Source organism: Pteropus vampyrus, unplaced genomic scaffold (assembly GCF_000151845.1).
Source record: "Pteropus vampyrus isolate Shadow unplaced genomic scaffold, Pvam_2.0 Scaffold99, whole genome shotgun sequence".
Classification (NCBI taxonomy): domain Eukaryota; kingdom Metazoa; phylum Chordata; class Mammalia; order Chiroptera; family Pteropodidae; genus Pteropus; species Pteropus vampyrus.
Window position 1 is genome coordinate 5,096,014 of NW_011888880.1, and position 10,935 is coordinate 5,106,948.

At 44.7% G+C, this 10,935-nt stretch overlaps 1 protein-coding gene across 1 annotated transcript in view; it reads left to right on the forward strand.

The window, feature by feature from the left end:
• Nucleotides 1-10,083, forward strand: part of SULF1 (sulfatase 1) — a 175,987-nt gene extending 165,904 nt beyond the window's left edge. Inside the window, exon 17 of the mRNA XM_023533291.1 lies at nt 9,266-10,083. Within this exon, the coding sequence (XP_023389059.1) occupies nt 9,266-10,083 (818 nt within the window). The remainder of the gene's footprint in view (nt 1-9,265) is intronic.
• The last annotated feature ends 852 nt before the right edge of the window (nt 10,084-10,935 follow it).

A 10,935-nucleotide genomic window follows, 5' to 3' on the forward strand; every position in this document is an offset into this window, starting at 1 on the left:
AAAAAAAAAAAAAAAGGCCTGGAAACTAATCCAACTATTAGAGACACTGGAAATATTACACCCAGGTATTTCTCCCCCAGAGAACGTAGCACTCTCGTTGGTGATGACATAACTCTACTTGGTGAAACCTGACAGAGTCTTTCTACGGCGAAATGACACACCAGGTGGAGCCAGTTATTGCTCATATGCTTCGTGTGGCTCTCTCCACTTTCCAGACAACTCCAGAGGGAGATGATTATCGGCCCTTTTCTTCAAGTGTTTTGTCTAAAAATAACCAGAATTTAACTTTTACTGAGACTTCCACAGACGTGGGGAAGGACTTCCTTACTTACTGCTTTTAAATGGGTTCTCCTCCTTTCTCGTGTGAACGCCTATATGTTTTATCTTAAACCTTTTTATTTATAGCTTTCAATCTTCATTTTGAACCTAATAGAAAAGCTCTGTCGGACTTCAGCACTGTCTGTATTCAACACAATATGTTCCTTTCTAGGATTTGGATGTTGTGCATGAAACACTACACTTCATAGCGAACGGTTTTATGAGTCCTAAAGCTAACGTAAATTACTCTGTTATTTTCCTATATCAGGAAATAAAGATGGAGGAAGCTATGATCTACACAGGTATTCACACTTTTTTATTCTTCGCTGGCAGCTTCTTTCCCAATAATTGCATGATCCAGCCATTTCGACTAATTTCTGTTTCTTACCGTGTGGCCCAGAGCTTAGCCGGGGTGCATGCATGTTCTAACAGCGCTCGCCACCGTCTCGTGTCCTTGGCTCCCGACCTGTCATTTTGCTTCTAAATCAGCTCACTGTCACAACGAGATGTCTCAGGGCATTTCCTCGCCCCCATGCTTGTTTGCTTGTCGAATGATGCTTTTCAGCATGGAATGATGGGAAGGGTGGAAGACCAGAAAGACCTCGGGGAGCCCTGGGAAGAGGGCGGGAGAATGACGTTCCTTGACTTGGCGGCGAGGCTTCGTGGAAACTAGAGATTTTGATGAAATATAACGACAAAGGCACGAAAGGAGTCATGGGATTTTTAAGAGTGTGTTTTAAAGCTGAAGGTGGAGGACACAGCAGGCGCTTCCTTGTTACCAGTCCTTAGTTGGCTTTGGTGGTCAAGAGCTGTAGCGATACGATTCAGAAGGCTCTGCGGGGTGGTGGTGATTGCAGAGAAGATGCTGGGGGTGGGGACCGGGCGTGAGGAGTAAGGCGTGTGCAAAAGGTCTCGGCACAGCAGGGAGATGACAGAGCCTGGCACACAAAACCTTTATGAACAGGCCTCAACCCAGTTATCTTATCCCTCTCCAACCCTTACCCGTCCCTCCTACCTCACCGTGCTCTAGAGGCGGGACCCAAATGCCTGGTGGCCAATGTCACTTGGTCACCCGGCATCGTCAGCCCTTGCTAGCTTTCCACTCCAAGCATAGACATCAGGTGGGTTTTTTGGAAATGTGCCATGAGGGGCAAGAGAGGGAGAGGGCTGTCCTTACCACCTCACTAAGGAGAAACTGGGGTGCAGTGTGTCAGCACCCTACTTCATGAATCTGTTTGGGAGAAAAAAGAAATTCCATCAAAGGAACGTGGACTTAACTGGTGCCATTCCTACTCATATGGTCTCAGAGAAACGAAAAAATATGGACATTTCGGGGCTCCTCGTCTGCCCACTGCCATCTCTCCAGTCTAGGGAGCCGGGGTCTCTGACTCCTCCCTTTAGAGGGCGGCTCAGTCATGGGTCTGACCCCGAGCTAAACAATAGGAAAGAGGGTGGGGAAGATGTAAACAAAGAAAGCTGGCCTTCTGAGGCTACTCGATAACCGATAACCGTTTCTATCTCTTCTTTCCCCTCCTCTTCCGTTTCTCCTTTCCTCGGTCCGCCCCCACACCGGCCCTGCGTCACCCCCTAGCACACGTAAGACAGAGCAGAAGAACCCACTCTTAAGCTGGCCTCACCCGGGATATGGGCTCACGAGGTAATACCCCCATCCATCAGCACTGGTTCCCAGGGGGCACATTAAAATATTTCCAAAGCGTGGCATTTTAAATGGACCTAACACTAAATATTGACTTTATAGCTGTTGTATGATGCACTTAATTTTAGAGCTAAGGGATTTCGGTCTGACCTTCTTTTACTTCTGACATGAGAGAGGCAAAAGGATATTAATAGGTTATTTAAGACGTAGGCCCGGTCAGGGCCGAGTCAGAATTCTCCTCCATCGAGTCATCCCTGGACAGACTGAAGATGAAGAACGTGTCACTGAACTACAGCGAGCATCTGGGCCACCTGCCCGTCTCCTGGACCCTGCCACCACCGCGAAATGGGGCCAAATGCGTTGTTTGAGTTGTTGGCAGAATCTCCTCTCTGGTCATTTGACCATTGAAAACGTGGGTACGGGGCGAAATAGTGTTACCGGTTGCTTTTTTTCCCCCTCTCCTATAAATTCCTCACCAAAGGACAGATTTAAGACACCCTGTAACTCAAAACGACTGGCATTTTCAGATGCCGCCTTCCCAGAATCCATGAGGCGAGCTGTCTTTCGACTGACCGTCCAAGGTGCAGGCGGAAAATCGTGCAGCAGGGTCACTGAGAGCGTTTGCCTGTCACGCACGTCCCTCCCAGTGGCACTGCTCGGGGGGCATTCAGAAGCCTTGGTTCTTTAAGATTTGGGGTTTTATTTTTAGAAAAGTAGTTTAAATGCATTTTAATTATGGAATTTCATCACAAAAGACTGAGAAAAAAGATAAGCAACCCTGAAAATTTTGAAATTTAAAAATCGCGTTTTAGAAAATTTATCTCATTGACTAAACAAGCATTTTTAAAATGCCTTTGATTTTGTGGATTTTCAAAAAATTAAACCTTAGACTTGTTTTTTAAGGTCTTCTACAAGCAAGTCCGTTCCCTCTGCAACTTCATTATTTATTCATGTGTTTATTTTTTGCTGTAGGTGGGGGCTGTCGAAATGCTTTGCTCACACACAGTGGTCATTGTTTCAGTGAGGACAGCTCAGAGTAAGGACGCAGTTCAGAAAGTGGTGACTCAGGAAATAACTTTTGGCTTGAGTTGAAAGCAATAATTTCTGTGTTGCAAAATAGTGTCGTGAAAACAGGTCGATGGGGCGTTTCTTTTTTCCACTGCACACGAAAGCTGATACCAGCGCCCTGTGATGTCCAGCAGAGCTCCTGGCAGGCATGGTGTGTGTCCAGTAGCCATGGCGTGGACAGTCAGTCCTTGGCAGCCTGACGCTGGCAGGGCTGGTTCGTGTTCCGCGCCCTGCAGGCTCACACACACTGCGCTCCGCCCTCAGCAACCATGCTTCTGTCCCATTTTTGCTTCTTTGACTCATGTGCCCCTGTAGCAATAGTCTGTGCCTTACAGATGGAAGTGGGTGACTAAGCTGTGTATTAGAGGCTGTATTAGGACTGTAGTTAGAGCAGACACTGGAGCCAGACTGCCTTGGGTTCAAATCCCAGCCTTGCTAGTGAAAATCTGAGAACAGAGTCTGGCATGTATTAAACCCCTGTTCCAACAGGTTGTATTACTAAGGCATAACGTGGGATGCAAAAAACATTTTCACGAAGGGGAAAGTATCTGAAAGGGGAGAGGAAGTTAAGTTACTATTCCAAAGAATGTTAGCATATTTTATAAGAAGCACAAAAAGGGACATTCATCACCAGCACCACCATCTTCATCGTCACTCATGGGTGACCCAGAGGTCAGCACACAAACCCATCATCTGCACTGCCGGAGCCTCTCAAGGTCACTTCCGTGCTCTGTGTCACTCTCACGAAGCGCCCCCTGCTTCTCTGTCCTCTCTCACATCCCAGGCCTCCTTTTATGTGTGAGCTGCTGGCTAGCAGAGCTGCACGTGTCTGTTTAAGGTGCTTGAGCAGGAGATGAGTCAAGGCCAGGTTCAGGGGTTCTAGGGGCGGGGAGGTGAGGTCGGCCTCCTAAGGGGACGCGGGGGGTTAGTGTCTGAGTCGTCAGGGGACAGGTCCACGCCAATGCCATGGCCTGAGGTTGTGCACTTTGCTGCCGTGGAGGAACAAGCAGGCACTGAAATCCAGTGGACAAGCCAGGCCAACTGGCGGAGTAAGATGTTCTTCACACCACCTGAAGGTAATAGGGAGATATTCAAGAGTGTGGAACTTGGAGGAATAATACGAGAGGGTTTGGGTTGATCAGATGAGGCCACAAAGAGTTACAAGGACAGTGCTTGTGGGTCAGATTAAACACTAGTCCTTTGCCCATCGCTTCCCGATTTGGGGACCATTTGCTAACGTGGTCACATTACTTCCAGCCCTCTCCTAAGCACTTTCCGTATATCGAGTCATTTAATCTTCAAAACAACTTTGTGAGGTCTGTACTGTTATTATCCCCAATTTACAGATGAGAAAATTGAGTCAGAAGGTGACTGCGTTGAGTAACCTTCCCAAGAGTACATAGCTGATAAATGGCGGAGCAGGTAGTCGAAATCGGGGCGTCTGGTTCTAGCATGTGCTTTTAACCTCCACAGGATACTGTTTCTCTTGGACAAGTTAGCTAACCTTTTAGTGACTTAATTTTCTCATCTGTGGGAAGACGATAGTAATACACATACATAATAATACGTCAGAACGACACGAGCGAATACCTGAAAAATGATTAGCATAAGCCCACAATGTATGTCCTTCTACGACTGGTGTTTGATTGAAAATTCAAAACCCAAATCAAATACGTTTCAACCTAAAACAGGTTGTGTTTCAAGCAGCATGAAAATCACCCAGAACACACACGGATTTGGTCCCAAATATCGGAAACCCGTCCGTGCCGTTAGAAAAACATGCACAGAGAACAGAAACACGGAAGGGTTAGGAAAAAGGCTTCACGTAGCAGTGCAGACGCTCTGTTCTGGCTCTCACTTCCGAAAATCAAATCGGTGCCCTCAGAACTGAACCTTGGGAGGAGAATAGCCATATTCATCGAAATGCCCTTCCAGTGAGCACTGATCAACAAAGCTGCGACATTTTATGAATTTCTGGCTGAACTATTCCTTGCTCTTTGAAATTGTAGACACCCAGCCAGGTGAGATTCAAAGTCTGCTGTTGAGCACAGATCCCCCAAATCATACAGATGGGCGTGGGAATAAGGGGCTCACAGAACGCTGAGGAAGCTAGAGAACGGGGAGCAGAGGAATGATGCTCAGGGTGCATCTCGAAGACTGAGAGCTGACCAGGGTGATGAGGCAGAGAAGCACAGTCTCGAAATCAATACAACGTACTCTGATTTCTCTTCGAATCGCATAAATCTTTCACCTTGGAAATAAATACAGTAGCGCTGAGGAGGGAGAGAGCCCGGTGCTTTCAGGAAACCGGATGATGTTCCGTGAGGCTGGGGTGCAGCCCATATGGAGAAAAAAGAATGGACAGGTTGAGACAATTGGTACAAGTCAGTCTGTGCGGAAACTGTCCTTTCTGCTTCTTGTGACACCGGTAGCTCTTGTTGATTGTTAACGCGGCTCCAAGAAGCATCAAAACTCCAGGCACATGAGATCACCAGGTCACCACCCATCTGTAGAATATCGCATGACATAAATATGTGGCCATGTCCTTAAACATAAATCTATGTCATCCAGAAAGAAAGGTGACTCGGCGTGAGACCTGTGCGGGTTTTTGAATCTCCCTTAGTAGTTTCACAATCTTTGTTTCTGGGGTCGGATGAGAATTACCTGTAACTTGAAATCATCTACGTTTATTCTGAAATTTTACTTTTCTGAACAAACCGAGTCACGCCTTTCCTCTCTGAATAAAGAACTTCAGCATGGCCCCGGGAAGGGGCCTCGTTCTGTGGCATGAGGACTGGCAGGAACCGGGACAGACTCTGGACCGACGGCCACTGGGGTCTGTGCCACCACCTCCCCGCTTCATTATGGTTTTGTTATTCATTCGAAATAGAGCAAGGTTGGTTGATTTCTGTTTGTAATCCATCCATTTTAGGTTCTGTTTTTCCTCGTCATTATTCATTTAATTTTTTTGAGGTGGGGGGAGGGTGGTATGTAAAGCATTAACATAATTCTAAGAGCCAAAACTTCAAAAAGAAGGCAGGAGGGTTTGGGTTGACCAGACTGGGTCACATGTAGAGTTAGAACAGTTTTGTGGGTCAGATTAGGCACAGATTCCGGCTCCAGCTCTCGGGCGGGGAAATGTTACTTCTTCCCACAGCCTCTCCCCACCCACGCACTGGAGATAACGGGTCTCACCGGCGTCCGCTTTACCTTCCCGTGTTTCTTGGTGCAGCAATACGCAGATGGTATATATTTTACTTCTCTTACGTTTTTACACAAAAGGCAATATGTGCCGTATTGCGCTTGGTTTCTTTTTCACTTAAAACATGATTTTTCCTTTAAAATAGATCCTGACAGTTCATAGAGATTTCTTCACTCTCTTTTGACGACTTCGTAGTATTCCACTGTGTGGATGTACCATAGCTTAGTCAACCACTCTCTTATGTACGGGCATTTCTGTCACTCTCATATTTTGCAACTACAAAGAGTGCTGCAATCAAGACCTCTGTGCCAATATATTTTATATTGTTGAGGATATCTTCAGAGTAAATTCCTAGCTGTGGGATTGCTGAGTCAACAGGTAGATGCATGAATGAATGTATTAAATATTGCCAAATTGCCCTCCATACAGGTTATCATTTTGCATTCTCGTCATCGGTGTATGAGTGTCTGCTTTCAACAGCTGTCAAGCTTTTAAAATTTTTTTCCAATTGAATGAGAAGGAAAGGGTCTATCGGTATGGTTTTAATTTGTATGGCTCTTCTTATGGGTAAAATTGAACATGTTTTTGAAAGTTTAAAGGCCATTTTACTTCTTTTCATAGATTATCTGGGTATGTCTTCTGCCCATTTTTCTATCTGGTCTTTGAAAGGATTATTGGGAAGAATTGATAACTTTATGATGCTGAGTCTTCTCTCCAAGAACAAAGAATATTTTTCCACTTCGTATCACTTCCTTTGTATACTTCTGGGTGTCTCAGGAGCTTTTAAAAGTATTTTTGTATAGGCGTTGCACATTTCTTGTTACGTTTATTCATAAAAGTGTTTTATCTTCTTTGTTGCCATCGTAAAGAGGGTTCTCCTCCATCATTAAAACTTGATTGCTGTTTGTAAATTCTTACTTATTTTTAATCCATTTGACCTGTCTTGGATCGAGTATCTCCAATTATTATGTTTCTCTGTCTCTCTCATTCTATCGTCTATCGATAACTTCTTCTTTATAAAGCTGGTTGCCCTTTATTTTTCCCTTTGGAACTTAGTAGGGTTTGTATTTTTGTGCTCTTGGTTGCCTTTGAACTTATACATTTTTAATGTCCCTGCTTCTTATTTAATCTTTCATTATCTCAGTGGTCAGTTTTCAGTGGAGTTCTTTGACTCCCAATGACTACCTGAGCTATACCCTCAATGAACTTATTCTCTTTCAGCTTTTCTATCTTTCTCTCCATCTTTAGCTGCATTATTTCCACTTTGTCATATAAAATGGATAGTACGTGTTTACCCTCCCCCCACCTTTGTTTCACTCCTAGATCTGGTAAGTATATTAGATGCTCGCCACCATTCCTTCTGAAATCCCCCAGTGAGTTCTCGGTCCAGTGCAGCTCGTCTTCCGGAAGACTGTTTGAGAAGAGCTAATGTGTACAGTATTCCCTGCATTCTTACATTTTGAAAACTGTTTTTCTATAGCCTTGATATCTGAAGGAGAGCTTGGCTAGACGTAAGATCCTTGGCTCACACAGATGGTTTTCACATCTTCAGGTGCTTGATTTAATTTACTTGGTAGTGCTGTGTCGTGACTTTTTTCACTTTATGGTATACTTTGGCAGGGGGCATTTTCATAAGATGATAGATTTCTTATTTTCCATTTTATTTTATAATAATTTGGTGTAAATTCAGGCTGCCTTATTCATTTCGTGGATTTGAAGCGTTCACAAGATTCCTAGATGAAGAGATTCTGTCGATGTAACCAAGTATACTACGTTTTTCTTTTTTTATCTTATTATTTAGGGGTGGGAGTGGGAGAGATTGCATGTCCCCAAGTTTTTGTTTTTCTATTTTTCTTGCAGGACCTAAAATTGACCCCCTTTCACTTACTTTTTCTCTTCTCACCCAGTTTCCAAAGGGTGCACCTCGCTTCTTTTGTATCTTTTTCCCCCTGAGGCAGTGCCATTCGAGGACAGCCACTTTGATTCACGCACGCTGAGGTCCCCTCCTCATTGTCACCACCGCGATTTCCCGGGACTCTGCAGCATTTTATGCTTCAGGCTGACGTTCTTTTTAGCGATGGTTGCAAATCAGTTCTTATTTCCACCCTCACTTCCTTCTTCTCTTTCTTGTCCATACTGTTTTCCTAGGGCTTGTGCCCAAAATGTGAACTACGGCTCTGCCAAGATTTGATGTTAACTTTTTTTTTTACTTACAGGTGACTTGAAGATTATATAATTTTTTATCTTCTAACGAAATTGAGAGTGTGAGTTTTGTGTAGTTTTACTTATTCTTCCTGCCGATCTATATTACTTTCGGGGTAGTTTACTGCATTAATCGAGGCCATCTCTTCGAGACGGCACTTGGGTGCAACTAGAGAAGAGATGTTTTCTTCACAAGTATAATCATCTTGGTGATTTAGAAATATCAGAGAGAGAAGCTGGTGCATGCTTTGCATACTGTGAAAACCACTGAAAGATTGACTTATCGATGGCAAAGAACTTGTAGGGCAAAAAAAAAAAAACAGTCAAAGAAACAGATTCAAGCATTTGTTTGTTTTTATACTGCATACCAGGGAATATAAAATAAAAATCTCACTAAGCATTGCCTATTACATTAAAATACTTTCATATCCATCACTCACCAAGCAACCGCATAAGTAGTAAAGGTTTTATCACACATCGATTCCCACATTGGACAGATGCTGGACCAAGACTCAGACTCACTCACGTGACTTCCTGGTTACAGAGTTGACTTGCGTAGAGCCAGGAATAAAACGTGAGCCCCCTAACTGACACCAACTGTGCCTAATCATAGTTTTCACTCATTTGATCCTCTTTCCAACTTTTTGTTACTGTTACTGTTTGATCACATTTGTAACCTAAGGCCACTCCTTGAAAACAAATTGCTGGGGGAAAATATTTCAAATTGATTTGCGCTGTAAAAAACGATGTAAGTCACTTGTCCAAAAGTAGGAAATGTTTTCTCCACTAATGACCCACCTTCGTCTCTCTTTTCACAGAGGACAGTTATGGGATGGATGGGAAGGTTAATCTGCCTAGTCTCCCGGCAGACGTCAACTGGCAAGGCCTGGAAGATTTGTACGGTGTGAACGAAAGCATCTATGAATACAGACGGAACTATAGACTTAGTCTGGTGGACTGGACTAATTACTTGAAGGATGTAGATAGAGTATTTGCACTGCTGAACAGTCACCACGAGCAAAACAAAGCAAATAAAAGTGCTCGGAGCGGTGGGGTCTCGGCCGTATCTGCTGAACTCTCTGTGCCAGCAGAGATGGCCTCCGCCGAGTCAGATGCAGACCCAAGTCGTACGGTTGGGGGAGCCCCTCATTTGACCTTGCCAGCTGACCTTCGAACCCTGCATTTGAACCGACCAACATTCAGTCCAGAGAATAAACTTGAATGGAATAACGACATTCCAGAAGTTAATCATTTGAATTCTGAACACTGGAGAAATCATAAAACTGACGGATGGATGGAGCGCGAGGAGACGAATCATCGTGAAACCGATTTCAGCGGCCATGGCGTGGCGGAGCTGGCACAGGAACCCCGCCCCGGGCTGCAGCCCGCTGGTAGGCCCCAGAAAGAGCTTCCTCGCGATGGGGGACCAGGGGAAGATGTTTTCGAGGATCGGCTGTATCTTCCTGTGCGTTCTGACGTCGGTCCCCTTCATCAGACGGTCCAAGTGTCCACCTTGGAGGAGGCTGTTAACTCCAGCAGCACAGACAGCAAGTGGAACGAGGTGGAGGAGAATCTCGGATCGGGGAGCTTACAGACCCGAGAGGGCAGCACCTCCTTCCCACTCTCCTCTGATTAGATGAAGTTGCTACCTTACCGGAAACACAGTATTTTTTAAACTTTTTATTAGCTCACTAATAAAGGCAATCATGACGACCAACATTCCAGGCTACCCTAGGTACATGCGGGCAGCAGAAGTCAGTGCGCATGCAAGAGATGCAGGGACTCAGCGTTATGACTCACCACGTGTCGAGCAGAAAGGTGGATTCGTGGGGGTTGGTTTGGGGCTGGGGGCACTAAAACAGTATTACCTTCTGAAGGTCGCAGGGACATGCGTGTATAAATGCTAGCCAGTGACGATGGCCAGAACGGTGCCTTGCTCAGTTGCTGGAACGACATCCTCAGTGAATCGTTCAAAACACTCTCCACTGCCTGCATCACGTGGTTTTGATTCATTTTCACCACTGGAATCTTTTGATGCCGTCATTTGTAGTTCAGTCATTTTGCACTTTGAGATCGGAACGCCATGTCTATTTGGTTAGTCTTTTTTTGTTGTTGTTGTTTTTTTTTAACAGGCTTGTCAGTCTCACTTCTGGCTCTCAGTGTGACAGAGTGAAATAGACGGCCCAGGACGACATACAGTATGGATCCCATATTGTTTAACATATGCTTTCGCCAGAAAATATTGCATGCGTTTTACCTCGACTTGCTAAAATCGATTAGCAGAAAGGCATGGCTAATGATGTTGGCAGTAAAAATAAACAAATAAAACAAAGTCCGCCTGCTCTCTCTGTGCCTAGCCTCAAAGTTTCACCATATGCTTACCGTCGCTAAATTTTTATTATTTTCTTAACAGGATAAAAGGACTGAAGACTTTTTTTATTCATCTTTGTTTTCTTGACCTGGCTAATAAGCTTACATGTTGAGAAAA